The following is a 16,566-nucleotide window of genomic DNA, read 5'->3' as shown; positions in this document are numbered from 1 at the left end:
CTGTGTGATTAATGTTCGCTCTTTCACGAGCCTCGATCTTGTATACAAAAAAAAACAAAAAAAAAAAACCCCTTATGTGATATACCCGCCATCAGATCATTAAAGAAATTACTTATCACCTCGATGTAAATGGATCCAGACATCCGAAGAAGTGAGAAAAATTGCAGGAAAAAGGGTGAAGAATAGTAGTGATTAAGAGGTAGTGAGGCTTCTGCAAGCCATGACACACCTTCCACAACCCTGGCTGTGATTGTGGTCGCCTCAATGCTTGGCGGTTCGAGTTCGCCTCCCACGCACTCCCTCTTGGATTCGTCTCTCCACTCCTTTAGCACCCCGGTCATGTGGGAATGCTGGATGTTCTTGGGCCGAACGCGGAGTTACATTGTAGAGCAGAGCTACATCAGCATAGGATTGTACTGCAGCCAATACCAGAAGAGAATTTCATTCTCAATTTTATAGACCCAGTCCACCCCAAAAAGGGAACCATGGGTGTCAAAAGACGGCATGTTGTACTTCACAAACATTCTGCTCTATCCACCCTATAATTTGAATGAGGTCATCTTCCATCTGCTTGGAAGTCAGCTAACATCACCTTCGTCAACCAACCTTGCTGCTTATATATGGTGCTATCAAAAATCACTTCCACTTTGCTGCGAAGCTCAGTGTTCAATGTTTTGGAATGAACCTGCACTTAATATGACTGAAATGAAACATTTCAACAATTTAGAATTATTCTCACTCGGATTACAACATCACCGAAATGCATATTGTTAAGTTTTTTTTTTTTTTTTAACTTTCTTTATACAAGAAGATGAAGATTTGGAATACTGGCTACCAGTGTGGTGCTATATGATACACGTTTTCATAGAGGGGATTGGTTTCTTTCCCCCCCACCATGAACCGTCTCCCCCAGATATGGTACTCAGACAGAAATCATAGTTGGGGTACCCAGAGGTAACATGCAAAATTTGGTTTGATTCGGTTTCGTTTTTTTTGTTTTTTTTGTTTTTCAAACCTATATAAAACAAATAAATAATAAATTTTCACTTTTATAGTCTTAATTGTGAGACAGTATGTTGTTCATATAACGTTTTGTGTACTCCTTTTATATTTATATTTACTGTAATCTAACTTATTAATACATCTTCCTGTATTATGACGACTAGAAGACCAGTCTAGTATGCTTTCTGTTTAACACGGTTGGTAAATTCAAATAAATTTTGAAACAAATAAATAAGCATCAGTGCTGTTACTAAGGGAGCGACCATGGGGGGTCACGTAATTATCCTTACGATTATTATCAATACCAAATCAGCCCAACTTTGGTGGGCAATATTTAAAGTGGTGATATTGCCACAAAGTGATACTTTCTTCTGTGACACCACAAATTTTAGCACACTACCACCAGAGGACGATATTTCCATCCCATACATGATACATACATACCCACATATGCCATAGCTCCATCTTACTATAATTCACCAAATGTCCATCCGTCCGTTCGAAGGTACCGTAAAAACGGCTCAACCGATTGCAACGATATTTTGAGTGGGTATTCCTGGGAGCCCTGGGAGTAAAATAGGCTATAATGGTTTTCCAAGTTTTCCAAGTTTTCCAAGTTTTCCAATTTTACAATTTTCCAGTTTTTCCAAACACGATGGAATAATATTTTCGGATATGAACAGTGATGTGGCTTTTGTTGAAATTCTACAAATACTGTTTATTCTACGTACCAGGAGAGAGTAGATCGACTCCTGACAAACTCTTCCTATATAAATGTGCGGCTCCGAAGTAACATGGCAGCATGTGCAAAGCGATTGAGAAACAGGTGTAGAGGCCGCTTCCGTGTTACAGATTCGGCGTGCACTCTTCACACATAAACGTGCGACTGAGAAAGACGTGCAGTGGCCGCTTCCGTTTTGCAGAATTCAATCTTTTTTCAAAATGGGCGCCATGTATTGTTTAGATTTTGATGATTTTCGGGTGATATGATTCAACAGATGTTTATATAAATCGTTTAAAATAAAAAAAGCCTTCAATTTCTGATATTTTGCCTTTTCATTTGGGCCTCCCAATTGAAGCCCTGCCCATAGGGCGTGTACCGTTGCTAGTTATATAAAAGCAGAGTACCCACTCTATGGGTGGTTTTGTTCCAAGTGCGCAACACATTCTTCTGACACGTCCCTTTATTTGGATGGTGTACAGTATCGCCAAAATATCCGCTGCAGATGGAATAGATGAAAGTAGATGGAGTAGATGAAAGTAGATGGAGTAGATGAAACATTCATACAACATACTTTCCTGCCATTATATATAGATTGTTCTCCGAAGAATATTGGGAAATTACACTTTGCAATCTATCTTAATGTCACCGAGAAACATTTTTCTTATTATTATTATTCTTTTTTTTTCAACAGAACAGTTTTGATGGTCTCTGGCGGCGTTGTGTGACTTCTTGTGCTGGAGAAGAGTTGTTTGGCCTACCAATTTCAGCCTACCCTAGACTAGAAGAAGCTGGTAAAGAATTGGACCTCCTGCAGCACCTTTATGAGCTACATATGGCTATTGATGAAATGATGGAGAAACATCTTAACAAGCTTTGGTCTGACCTGGATCTGGGCAAAATCATTGCTGAGTTAGAGGAGCTGCAACGTAGGTATGGAGATTAAGAATTGATGACTCTATTCACAAGATTTTCTGTTCTGATCTTTTTCCTCCACATTCGTCTATATTGTCAAATAATAATAGTATTTCTCCCAACCAACACCCCTCCCCCCTTCATTGTTGAATGACACAATCAAGAAGGTTATTTAGTGGACATTAATGTTCTGCTTAGCTTGAGGATCGGCATTGGGAGAAATAGACTTGTAATGTTAAGCTTGATGTGTTTATATATCCATGTTTGGAACTATGCTGCACTCTTATCCAATGGCTAGTTCAGTGCTGATTTAATTTCATACAAAATGTATCAATTCCCACTCCATTTGCTCTCATTCGTCCCTATGACTGTTCTTCCTCCAGGGCTGCTTCTGTCTTGTCCCTCTATCCCGCTGTTGGTGTGCTCCCACACTCCCCTCCATCACTATTCCCACTGTTATTTTCATTCTGTTTATATGGCCTAGTCCATTCTGTGTTCTAGCTTCTCCATGAGCCTCGACTCTGTGTACAATTCTTTTTCAAACATCATTTCCTTTTCTATTTTTTGAGATGTTGAGACAAATATGTAAATAGTTGTTAAAGTCTTAATCTCGGTTGAACATGCATAGATTGATTGGTCTTCATGCGTAGATAACATATTCGCTACATGTGTAGGAAATTTGCTCAATGCCATATGTTTGTGCACGAACTTAATATTGTTCTTTTACAGATTTGTTTTTACAATAATAAAGTAAGTCAGATATCTGTACTGCAGATTCTGCAAGCTTCCACGAGCACTGAAGACCTGGCTTGCCTGCAAAGATGTCAAAAAGACTATTGATGACTTGACAGAAACTTGTCCACTTCTGGAAATGATGGCTGATCGTGCGATGCTTGGGCGCCACTGGCGACGAATTTCAGAAGTCACCGGTTGCAAGCTTGATGCTATGGGTGAACTGTTCAAGCTTAAAAGTGTAATGAAGGTTCCACTACTAACATACAAGGAGGAGATTGAGGTGTGTATCCGCTTGATTCATAATAATATTGTTGCGGTTTTGAGAACCCACACTTGTGTAAATATGACATCATTCTTGTAAATATGACATTATTAAAGGGTTAAAGGTTGCACCCCATAGTTAGGTCACAAGCAACATGTAGGCCACCATAGGACTTCAGTTATTTCATTAGTATGTGTTCAGGTAAGGCCGTGTTTCCAATATAGTCAGGTTCACTATGTTTTTTCGTTCAAAATCATGGTAGATTAGCAAACCTATACATTTTTGGAAACGTTATTACATGGAAAATCTGAAAATCAATGTTTACATTTGCCAATTCCGATCAATTCGATTCGACCAAATTAGGTATTTGGGACTAAATTGACCAATAACCCTACCTAACACCTACCGGAAGGAGCGTATAACTTCCATGACTCGGGTCGGCCAGATAAAAGGACAAGGGGATTAACCCCCCCTTGATAAGGGGAGAGCCGACGTCAGAGATCCGTAACAATATAATACAAGTTCCCTTACAAGAAACTTCAACTCGGGAGGAAGCCATTAGGCCCATCAAGCCTGCGCAATGTTTACCATCCTATAGTTGTTTGTCAATGCTAAATCCTTTCTAAAAGCTAAGCACCAAGCAAGGAAGCAGCACATTCCATTTTAAAAGTCTTTGGTTTGACTCGGCCATGGTATGCCCTGCATGAAGAGATTCAAAAAAGCAAGAGCAGGCTTCTTCCACAAACATTACAAGGAAATTCATTAACTTGCATTCACTGATTCACTTTTTATATACTGTGCATTAGAAAGTCAACATTTCATTATTGAACATAATCTAATTCTCAGATTTGGAAGCTTCAATTTTGTTTCATTTCTTTAATAAACACGTTGCATGGTAATTGTACAGAAAACAAATATCATGAATATTTTCAAACAGAAGGTGATCTTGAACATGAATAATTTGTAAGTCATTGTCCAGTTTTTCTAAACACTATTTCCGTTTATTATGCTGGTTTTGTCTTTACTGAGCCATGGCTGCACTGCTGATGCGGTGCCTCTGTACATTCGGGCAGGAATTTGTAATTTGTTCATGGTGCCGCAAATAACTCGTCTCTTCATGGAAGTGATCATGAGATCTTAAAGGTTCACTGAGTCTGGCAAACAGGATACCCAGTTTAACCTCCACCTGAGTGATGGCACACACGTTAATGAATTGCCCTGCCTGCGAGACATCACGAAGACGCACAAATCAGCTGGGCTGGGATTTGAACTCAGGCTAAACAGCTTACAGGTGATTGCACATACCTCTAGGGTCTAGGCTATCCTGCCAGCCCTGTTATGTGACACAGTGCAACTGAACAAGAAAATCATCTTTTCCAACCAAACTGCCAATCATGACCTTTCAGCTTCTTGGAAGAGAGGGAGGGAGAGAGCGAGAGAGAGTTTGCAAAAAAAATCCTTTTAAGGTTCTTGTAAGACTAGGAAATATTTTTTTACAATTCCCTGGATTTTCATCAACTATAACATACAGAGGTTTTGTATCACCTTTATATGAGTTGGTTAACTAATGTAATGTCATTTGTAGCTTTATTCATTATTTATGTATCCTCACAAAATGTGGATTTTTTTTCTTGTTGCGTATTATTCATACATTAGTTTATTTATTTATTTATTTTTTCAGAGTATTTGTCTATTTGAAACATCTCATCTGATTAGGAATTTACATATTTTAGTAATTTCATTAAAGTTGTTTTATTTAATTTTATTTTGTAGTAATTTGAGTAAAAATGAATGGTAGTTTTATCACTTTATTTGAATAAGACCAAATTTACTTTGTTTGCATAAAGCTTCCTGGATTCGTTAGTTTTGGCTTATAAACCACTCATTATATGAACGATGTAATTGTTGTCTGAGTAGCAGTCAGATATTTGTAATTTGTTCCTATAATGATGCCTCGATGTTCACCACTAATAAAAATCCAAGTAATACACCTTTAGAGGAAGAAGCTACGTGGGGATGTTGAAAAGGTTTTACGAACGTGATATTCACAATATTATAACATATTGGGCACTGGTTTTTATTTTTCAATATATTAATAAGAACTTAAATAATAACAAGCATTCTGAGTATTGCGCTGCAATACATGTCCCCTACCGGCATTGGGTAGCACTGTCATAGAAGACAGTATTTTGACTTACCGCACTCCAAATTATAGTCCGGAAAACTGTTGGGGAAATTCCCAAAGTTCAAAGTGCCATAACTTTGTCAAAAATGATCGAAACGTCGTGAAGTTCCAACTTGATCTGTAACTTATCATGAGGAAACCATGTACCAAGTTTGAAATCATTAGCGTTAAGAGTTTAGGAAAAAAGTCCGGAAAGCTGTTCTTTGTGTGACGGACTGACAGACTGACAGACTGACAGACTGACAGACTGACAGACGGAGGGACGGAGTGCAAACCTATAGTCCCCTGCGGTGTACACCGGTAGGGGACTAATAATAATAATAAAATAGACAAATGTATTTTTTTATTTGATACCTCATTTTCGTTTGTGAGCGTGTCATTTATAGAGACTTTGGAACACACGCTCTAGTTCTCACTGTTGATCCCAGCAGCACACATGAAATCCTTGAACTAATGACCTTTGACCTTACCCACAATCAGGACATCTGCATCAGTGCAATCAAGGAGCGAGATATTGAGCAGAAGTTGCTTCAAGTGGTTACAGAGTGGAACACTCGAACTTTCAGCTTTGCTGAGTTCAAGGGGCGTGGCGAACTGCTACTGCGAGGGGATCGTACCGCAGAGCTGATTTCTGTATTGGAAGATGGTCTCGTTGTGCTTGGCTCACTTGTAAGCAACAGGTATGTGTCACTGCATGAAATATTGGGCCTACAGCTCTAGATTGGCATTCTGCTGATTCAACGCCACCAAAATATACTGAATATGGTTTTAACTCGATGAACCTAAATCACCAACTTCAGGTGATATTCGCAGTGGCCTGGATATTACTTTTAACATGTGGTTGATGAACATGCATTTAACATTATTGTTGAATATATTGCCTTGAAATTATTTCATTTCATCTGTTTTGATCCATCCATCTTCACAGGTACAATGTACCATTCAAAAAACAGATTCAGAAATGGGTGCAAAACCTCTCCAATATGACAGACATTATTGAGAGCTGGATGATGGTACAAAACCTTTGGGTCTATCTGGAAGCCGTTTTTGTCGGAGGAGACATTGCAAGACAGTTGCCTAAGGTACAAGTTATCCTAAAATGAGACTTGTCTAGAGTTCATTATGTGGTCAGGTTTGGACCATTTTTGGTCAGGCTTATTTGGAGGCTTGAACAAATATCATGTTCAGGACAAGGACACAAGGAGATATCAATGGTATTTTATCGTACTGTCTGAAATTCCAATTATGTGCAAGATGTAATGACTTAACGACATGTGCCATACCAGGAAGCCAAGAGATTTTCCATCATTGACAAGTCTTGGGTACGAATCATGACAAGGGCACACGAGATGCCTGGTGTTGTGTCCTGCTGTTGCAGTGACGAGACCATGATCCATGTTCTTCCCCACCTGATGGAGCAGCTTGAGATCTGCCAAAAGTCTCTTGCTGGGTAAGCCGTGGCTTGGGCAAGGTTGTCAATCATTGTGCAGGCTTTAATGGGCCTAATGGCCTCCTTCTGCATTGATTATCCTTGTAAAGGAAATCTTATTATTGTAGCGGTTACCGCTGGATGCACACAATCGCCTTGCACCGGCCAGAACACGGCCAGACGCGCCTCTCCCGGGCATGCCCGGACTCACTGTTCCCGGGCACGCCCGAACCTCCCGGGCACGCCCGGTCTCGTCTTTCCCGGGCATGCCCGCTCTCGCCTTTCCAGGGCTCGCCCAGAGCGTCCGGGCATGCCCGCTATCGCCTTTCCAGGGCTCGCCCAGAGCGTCCGGGCATGCCCGCTATCGCCTTTCCAGGGCTCGCCTAGAGCGTCCGGGCATGCCCGCTCTCGCCTTTCCAGTGCTCGTCCAGAGCGCCCGGGCACGCCCAGCCTCGACTTGCCAGGCCGCAGCCAAACACGCCCGGGCAGGTCCAGACTCGCCTTTGACACCCGGGCATGCCCGGTATAGCTTTTGCCGGGCAAACTTCCCGACATAAATGTGTATATATATTGCTGCCCGATAAACGGGCTTTTGTCAGAATACCTGAGCTGTTTTGTTTCAATAAAGCAACTCGGACGAATTCCGTCTTTGGTCGCGTCACTTCTTTCGACTCGCGTTGGAGCGCAGCTCCTTCACTGGTGACCTACCGACATGGACACGGCAGTGACTCCTAAACTGCCTACCTTCTGGGAGGCTCACGCGGCTGTTTGGTTCGCCCAGGCGGACTCCCAGTTCGCCCTGCGAGGCATCACCACGGACGACACCCGCTTCCACCACGTCGTGGCAGCGCTCGGTTCCGCCACCGCGGCCCGCGCCCTGAGCTTCCTCGAGCACCCGCCGGCTGCCGACAAGTATGACGCGCTGAAGACGTTCCTCCTCGACGCTTTCGCCCTCTCACCAGCGGCACGCGCACGGCGCCTGCTCGACCTGCCCGAGCTCGGCGACACGCGCCCGTCCGAGCGCATGGACTATATGCTCTCGTTGCTCGGTGAGCACTCTCCGGATTTTCTGTTCCGCGAGTTGTTCCTTCGCCAGCTGCCTCACCCGGTACGCCTCGCCCTGGCTGGCACGTCGATCACCGATCCCCGCGCCCTCGCCAGGGAAGCCGATAAGATCTCCTCGGCGGGCCAACACATCGGCGCGGCTACCTGGAGCCTGCCGCCGTCCGAGGCGACGCCCACGACGCCCGAGCGCCCTGCGCGGTTGGAGGCCGAACTGCCGGTGAAACTGGCGGCCGCCACGCCGCACCGACCGCTTCCGACACGACGGCCGGGGCCTCCACCTGACCAGGCGTGGTGTTATTACCACGCCAGGTTCAGACACAAGGCTCGGACGTGCCGACCCCCGTGCACTTTCGGCAAGTCGGGAAACGGCCAGGCCGGCGTTCATTCCCAGCCATGAGCGCCGGCCACTCGGGAAACTTGCTTTTTATTCGGGACAAAGCGTCCGGGCGGCGTTTCCTTTGTGACACCGGCGCCCAACTGAGCGTCATACCCGCCTCCGAGCAGGACAGGCGGGACGCCGTTTGCGGCCCCTCTTTGGTCGCTGCTAATGGCTCGGCCATACGCACTTTCGGCCCGCGCAATGTCACCCTCTGCTTCGGCAGCCAGCGCTTTCAGTGGACCTTTGTGACCGCCTGCGTCCCCATGGCTTTGCTGGGCGCCGACTTCCTCTGCGCGCACGGGCTGCTGGTCGACGTCAAACGTCGTCGCCTTGTCAACGCCGAGACCTTCAGCTCCCTGGCGTGCACGATGAGCAGCTCCGTGCCGACCGAACTGGCGTGCGCCCTCCCGACGGCGAACGAGTTCGCTCGCCTGCTCACGGAATTCCCGGCCCTCACACGGCCGACGTTTTCGGCCGTCGCAGTGCGGCATGGGATCGAGCACCACATACCCACTACGGGCCCGCCGGTCTACGCCAGGGCCCGCAGCCTCGACCCGGCCAAGCTCGCCGTGGCAAAGGCCGAGTTCGACGCGTTGGAGCACCTCGGCATCGTGCGGCGCTCCAATAGCGCGTGGGCCTCACCACTGCACATCGTGCCAAAGCCGGGGGGCGGATGGTGCCCGTGTGGCGACTACCGCCGCCTCAACGACGCTACCACCCCCGACAGGTACCCGATCCCGCACATCCAGGACTTTTCCGCCCGTTTGGCGGGACGGGTCATATTTTCCAAAATTGACCTGATACGGGGATACCACCAGGTACCTGTCCGGGCGGCCAACGTCCCGAAGACGGCCGTCATCACGCCGTTCGGCCTGTTCGAATTTTTGAGGATGCCTTTTGGCCTCAAGAACGCGGCCCAGGCGTTCCAGCGCTTAATGGACGGCGTGCTGCGCGACCTGCCATTTCTTTTCGTCTATCTGGACGACATCCTCGTCGCCAGCACGTCCCGCGCCGAGCACCTCCTCCACCTCCGAACACTGTTCGGTCGCCTCAGCGAGCACGGCTTAATTGTCAACCCAGCCAAATGCCACTTCGGCACGACGACCGTTGACTTTTTGGGCCACCGCATCACCAACACCGGGGCCGTGCCGCTGCCGACCAAGGTCGAGGCCATCACCACGTTCCCGCGTCCCCGTTCCATCAAGGCCCTACAAGAGTTCCTCGGCATGGTGAATTTTTATCACCGATTCGTGCCCCGCGCTGCTCAGCTCATGCGGCCCCTTTACGAGGCCCTCCGGGGCAAGCCGGCCAAGCATGACATCGTTTGGTCCGCGGCCATGGACCCGTCCTTCGCGAGCGCAAAACGGGCCCTCGCCGACGCAACGCTGCTGGCTCACCCGGTGCTCAACTCGCCCATCGCCCTCACTACGGACGCCTCCAACTACGCGGTGGGCGCCGTCCATGAACAATGGGTGGACGGGGTTTGGCAGCCACTCGCTTTTTTCAGCCGGCAGCTCCGGCCGAACGAGTTAAAATACAGCACGTTCGACCGCGAGCTGCTCGGTCTATTCCTGGCCGTTCGCCATTTCCGACACCTCCTGGAGGGCCGCCCGTTCACGGCTTTCGTCGACCACAAGCCGTTGGTCTACGCAATGGCCAAAGTCACGGAGCCGTGGTCGGCCCGCCAGCAGCGCCACCTCTCCGCCGTGTCGGAATTCACCACCTGCCACCTGCCAGCGGGTCCCCTGCCCCCATCGTGGGGGTTCACCCACCTGCTCACCATGGTGGACATCATCTGGCACGTCGCCGGCAAAGACAACGCTGTGGCCGACTGTCTTTCTCGGGCCAGCGCGAACGCGGTCCACCTCGGCGTGGACTTCGCGCTCATGGCGGCCGACCAGACCACCGACACCTCGGTGCAGGCCCTCCGGGCGGCGGACACGGGCCTTCGCCTGGCCGACATCCCCTTCGCGGGCACCGTCCTGCTCTGCGACGTCTCCCAGGGCCAGCCTCGCCCCATCATGCCCGTTTCCTGGCAGCGCCGCATCTTCGCCTCCATCCACGGCCTTTCTCACCCGGGCCGGAAAGCTTCTCAGAAGCTGGTGTCGGCGCGTTTCGTCTGGCACAGCCTTCGACGGAACGTCCGCGACTGGGTCAACGCCTGCACGGCCTGCCAGCGGGCCAAGGTCCACCGCCACACCCAGGCCCCGCTGGCACCTTTCACCGTGCCTGCACGGCGTTTCGACCAGGTCCACGTGGACCTGGTGGGTCCCCTGCCCCCATCGTGGGGGTTCACCCACCTGCTCACCATGGTGGACAGGACCACCAGGTGGCCGGAGGCCGTGCCCCTCACCTCCACCACCACCGCCGACGTGGCGCAGGCGTTCATCGCCACCTGGGTCGCGCGCTTCGGCGCACCGGCGGACATCTCATCCGACCGCGGCCCACAGTTCACGTCCGAACTTTGGGGCGCGGTCGCCCGCTCGTTGGGGGTCACGCTGCACCGCACCACGGCCTACCACCCCCAAGCCAACGGGATGTGCGAGCGGTTTCACCGCTCCATGAAGGCCGCACTCATGGCCTGCCTTCAGGACGACGGTTGGACCGACCGGCTGCCGTGGGTCCTTTTGGGCCTCCGCACGGCCCCCAAGGAGGACCTCCGGGCGTCCGCCGCCGAGCTCGTCTACGGCCAGCCGCTCCGCGTCCCGGGCGAGTTCGTGCCCGACGCTACAAGTCCCTGGTCTGCCGCACACCAGCGCTCGGACCTCCAGGAGGCCGCCCGCCGATTTGCCCCCGTGCCAACGTCCCGCCACGGTGGCCCCCAGTCCTATGTCCCCCCGGCGCTTCGCACAGCGGAGTACGTCTTTGTGCGTCATGATGCGCACCGGGGGCCACTCCGGCCGCCGTACGACGGGCCCTTCCGGGTCCTGCGACGGGGCGACAAGTCCTTTGTCGTCGACGTTGGCGGCCGGTCGGACCGGATCTCTGTGGACCGCCTCAAACCGGCGCACATGGACGTCGACCGACCACCACGGTTGGCCCTTCCTCCGCGGCGAGGCCGCCCCCCGTCCACAGTTCCCCCCGCTCGACCACCCACCACCACATCGGACCCCTCCCCACGACCCTCTAGGGGTCGCTTCGGCCGGGTCATCCGGTCCCCCCTTAAATTGACCCTGCCGGTGCAGGTCGATTCTGGAGGGGCATGTGTAGCGGTTACCGCTGGATGCACACAACCGCCTTGCACCGGCCAGAACACGGCCAGACGCGCCTCTCCCGGGCATGCCCGGACTCACTGTTCCCGGGCACGCCCGAACCTCCCGGGCACGCCCGGTCTCGTCTTTCCCGGGCATGCCCGCTCTCGCCTTTCCAGGGCTTGCCCAGAGCGTCCGGGCATGCCCGCTATCGCCTTTCCAGGGCTCGCCCAGAGCGTCCGGGCATGCCCGCTATCGCCTTTCCAGGGCTCGCCCAGAGCGTCCGGGCATGCCCGCTCTCGCCTTTCCAGTGCTCGTCCAGAGCGCCCGGGCACGCCCAGCCTCGACTTGCCAGGCCGCAGCCAAACACGACTTAGGTTGGAGAACCAGACTCGCCTTTCCAAGGCTCGCCTTTGACACCCGGGCATGCCCGGTATAGCTTTTGCCGGGCAAACTTCCCGACATAAATGTGCATATATATTGCTGCCCGATAAACGGGCTTTTGTCAGAATACCTGAGCTGTTTTGTTTCAATTAAGCAACTGGGACGAATTCCGTCTTTGGTCGCGTCACTTCTTTCGACTCGCGTTGGAGCGCAGCTCCTTCATTATAATGATTATGATCAGTAAGAATATATTCTCCTGACCTCTCCTAGATACCTGGAGAGGAAGCGGTTGTTATTCCCACGATTCTTCTTTGTTTCTGACCCCACGCTTCTTGAGATTCTGGGACAGGCCTCCGACTCGCATAAAATCCAGGAACATCTCCTTAATGTGTTTGATAACATCAAGAACGTCCAATTTCATGGCAGGGTACGTGATAGCCGGGCTTGTATAGTGCCTGATGGAGTTTGTCGACGTTATAATGCAACCAAATGTAATTGTATCGTCATGACTGTTATTATTATTTTTATCCTGTAAATACATTTTTTGTTAGGGGGATTTGTAAAATTGTCCCTTTGCTTTTTGTAGCACCGTATTAGCTTATTTTACTTGCAAAACAAAAATTGTTCAAATATGGTTTATCTCTAACATTGATTGGAATGTATTCAAATGGATAAATCTGATGATGCAAAATCCTTCGTGTTGAATTCTGTATGCGGATGCTGTTCGGCAAGACAAATAAAATAAATCTAGTAATGAATAGTTCAAATATTTCCCAATGATCCTGCATTCTTTATTTTAGAAATATTACTTTAGAACAAAATCTTTTTCCTTGCCTAAACCATAAGTTAAATCAAATGAGCTTTCAAAAAATAATTGGTCCATAACACTTTGACCTCATGCTTGAATATTCCACAATACATTGATTTATCTGTATATCTCCCAATGTCCTTCTTATCCATTCTAATATCACATTGGCATCCCTTAAGATCCCTGCTTTTCACGCTATGCTTGCGGAAGTTTTTGACAGTGGGTGTGCTCCTCTACAGGTGTATGACCGTATCCTGGCAGTGGTGTCACGTGAGCAAGAATGCATCACATTGGACAAGCCTGTCATGGCTGAGGGCAATGTGGAGCTCTGGCTAATCCAGCTCTTAGAAGAAGTGCAGCGCTCGCTTCATGCACTCATTCGCTCAGCCGCTGCAAGCATCTCTGATATAGACTCCTTCAACTTGGCAGAGTTCTTGAACTCGTATCCGGCACAGGCAGGATTATTTTGAGCTGATTCCTCACTATTGTTATTGTCAACAAATTATCTTATTTGAAGTGTTTTAAGAAGGGCAATGATTATATTCTGAAAAGAGTAGGCCTTTGTACTGGTAGAGGAATACTTTACCAGACTTTGACAAGGTTAGTGTTGGTCAGTAGGCATTGCCCGACAATTTGAATGATCAGTTCCATTAACTGATGGTTGAAAAAAGTATGTCATTCCAGCATTAGCCTATTGTCAGAGTTAGAGAGGACTGGTGCTTGGTCCAAATTCCATAATTCCTGCAGTTCTATAACTGTAATATTAATAGAAAGCCGAGAGGGTTGGGAATTTCCACAAAACTCCGGGAAACATTAAAACCAGAAGACCTATTTTGTAATTCAATCCCAATATAATGGACATTTTGGTAGGCCTACTTGGTGTTCCCATCTGAACACAATCCACTTCTGATTTCTGATATATTTTGTTGATTTGTGCATTTTTTCTCAAGGTGATATGTGTTCTGGTTCCTGCATGAGACTTGGATCACGATGTGACGAAGTCTATGTGCATGTCTTGTCTACGTGCATGCAATATTGCTGCACCTGTTAGGAATTAGTTTTGATGATAATAATGGTAAAAATCTGCAGTGGCCATCTCAGAAGCCTCAACTTAAATCCACCAAAACCACTGTGAAATATCTTGAAACGCAGCCCGAGGCCTAGGACAAACAGATTTCAAACCGCTGCTGAATTTGCTCTGAAGGAGGAATGTCACACGAGTATGCTAGACACCGATCAACATTTAGTGCAAAATGTTAGTGACAGTAACACCTTCAGATAAATAGAACAAAGGGTTGGGAATAATTATGCTGCACCTTGTCTCAATACATTCAGTTGTTAGCAAATGCATATTGGAACAGGATTCAATTTATCAAAGGGAGGCGCAAGGCACCCTTCCCTTTCTATAAGGGATTGTTTCTCTGTTTTTTCAGCTTTAACGTGGGGACTAAAAATACGTTTCTTGGATTCTACTGGACGAAATCGGCTGCAAATTTTAGAAGTAAATGCTTTGTATGTTGAGGTAATATGTTCCAAATTTCAGCAACGTCTGTGTATGCATTCTTGAGTTTTATTGAGAAAACCCTCGAAATCACGTTGGTGTCTGTCCGTCCGTCCGCTCAAAATGTGTTCGCGCTCATATCTCAAGGACAATACATGGAAACTATCTGAAACCTGGAATATACATTGGCCAATAAGTCTAGTTAATGGCTTTCAAAACAACTTCACCCCCAAGTGCTATAGTTTTTGCTTTAAAATTAAATTGTATATAACTATACATATATATCTTTATATATATATATATATATATATATATATATATATATATGTATATATATATATATATATATATACATGTATAATTCCAGTAATCTCTGTATGTGTGTTTGTTTGTTTGTTTGTTTGTTTGTCTGTGACCGCTGTTTCTCGACAACCACGGGTCCGATATACTTTAAACTTGCCAGGTATATTGCTGGGGACCCGAGGATGTGCCTTTTCAAGGTTTCATATTAATCGGACAATTACTTACCGAACTATGTCCAAAAAACGATTCAACCAATCAGAGAGCAGCGAGCTATCGCGTGTGCCGAACGTGGCGAACACACTCTGCCTCGGACGGCACATTTGAGAGCGTATTCATTTATTTCACGTTGGCAAACTATGTTGCCGTTAAACTATGTTTTAAAACTAATTAAAACTACTATCTATAATTCCACGGGTCCGATAAAAAACACCGTACTCGCAAGCCGTTCGCTTTGGACCAAACCATTTCATGTAAATAGAGGGGGGGGGATTGTCACCGTACTCGCAAGCCGTTCGCTTTGGACCAAACCATTTCATGTAAATAGAGGGGGGGGATATAATTTTAGATATAGATATAGTACGGGCATGCCCTAGTATATCAAATGGTATCTGTAATCTGGTTCTCCAACCTAATGAGCGGACAACATGACGTCATCGCCATGCACGTCCACCTTGCCTGCAAAGTTCCAGAGGAACCATCTAGCAGTGCGTCATTACGGATTATAAATACAGATACTGTCACAAGTGCATGCAAAACTCAGTTACCGACCTGGTTTCGCCCTTGTTGGGGCTTCATCAGGGCAACGCAGTGAGGCTTTCCATACACTTGTAACTCTGTGACCCTTTCGGTTTTTATATCAGTCACTATGCGACCTTCATATCATCAGTGGAGAACCGCCAGCAAGGTGTCCCATACAGCTGCTGCTGCACCTTGCTGGGAGCGATACGCACCGCCTGCCACGCGGTGACGTTATCTCTGGTATCCACTCATCATATGGAGTCGACCTGGTTGCGGTTGGGAGTTACTAATAATGGTATCTGTAATCTGGTTCTCCAACCTAATGAGCGGACAACATGACGTCATCGCCATGCACGTCCGCCTTGCCTGCAAAGTTCCAGAGGAACCATCTAGCAGTGCGTCATTACGGATTATAAATACAGATACTGTCACAAGTGCATGCAAAACTCACAGTTACCGACCTGGTTTCGCCCTTTTTGGGGCTTCATCAGGGCAACGCAGTGAGGCTTTCCATACACTTGTAACTCTGTGACCCTTTCGGTTTTTATATCAGTCACTATGCGACCTTCATATCATCAGTGGAGAACCGCCAGCAAGGTGTCCCATACAGCTGCTGCTGCACCTTGCTGGGAGCGATACGCACCGCCTGCCACGCGGTGACGTTATCTCTGGTATCCACTCATCATATGGACGTCATGTTGTCCGCTCATTAGGTTGGAGAACCAGATTACAGATACCATTATTAGTAACTCCCAACCGCAACCAGGTCGACTCCATATGATGAGTGGATACCAGAGATAACGTCACCGCGTGGCAGGCGGTGCGTATCGCTCCCAGCAAGGTGCAGCAGCAGCTGTATGGGACACCTTGCTGGCGGTTCTCCACTGATGATATGAAGGTCGCATAGTGACTGATATAAAAACCGAAAGGGTCACAGAGTTACAAGTG

At 48.0% G+C, this 16,566-nt stretch overlaps 1 protein-coding gene across 1 annotated transcript in view; it reads left to right on the top strand.

Moving 5' to 3' along the window:
* Positions 1–16,566, top strand: part of DNAH5 (dynein axonemal heavy chain 5) — a 335,447-nt gene that overhangs the window by 132,048 nt on the left and 186,833 nt on the right. Inside the window, exons 28-34 of the mRNA XM_078785114.1 lie at positions 2,418–2,656; positions 3,413–3,653; positions 6,301–6,500; positions 6,749–6,902; positions 7,107–7,270; positions 12,539–12,695; positions 13,316–13,531. Coding sequence (XP_078641240.1) covers positions 2,418–2,656; positions 3,413–3,653; positions 6,301–6,500; positions 6,749–6,902; positions 7,107–7,270; positions 12,539–12,695; positions 13,316–13,531 — 1,371 coding nt within the window. The remainder of the gene's footprint in view (positions 1–2,417; positions 2,657–3,412; positions 3,654–6,300; positions 6,501–6,748; positions 6,903–7,106; positions 7,271–12,538; positions 12,696–13,315; positions 13,532–16,566) is intronic.

This window comes from Myxine glutinosa, chromosome 9 (genome assembly GCF_964187855.1).
Source record: "Myxine glutinosa chromosome 9, kmMyxGlut1.1, whole genome shotgun sequence".
NCBI classification, from domain to species: domain Eukaryota; kingdom Metazoa; phylum Chordata; class Myxini; order Myxiniformes; family Myxinidae; genus Myxine; species Myxine glutinosa.
Note: the sequence above shows the minus strand (reverse complement) of the source record. Positions and strands in the feature narration are given on the sequence as shown.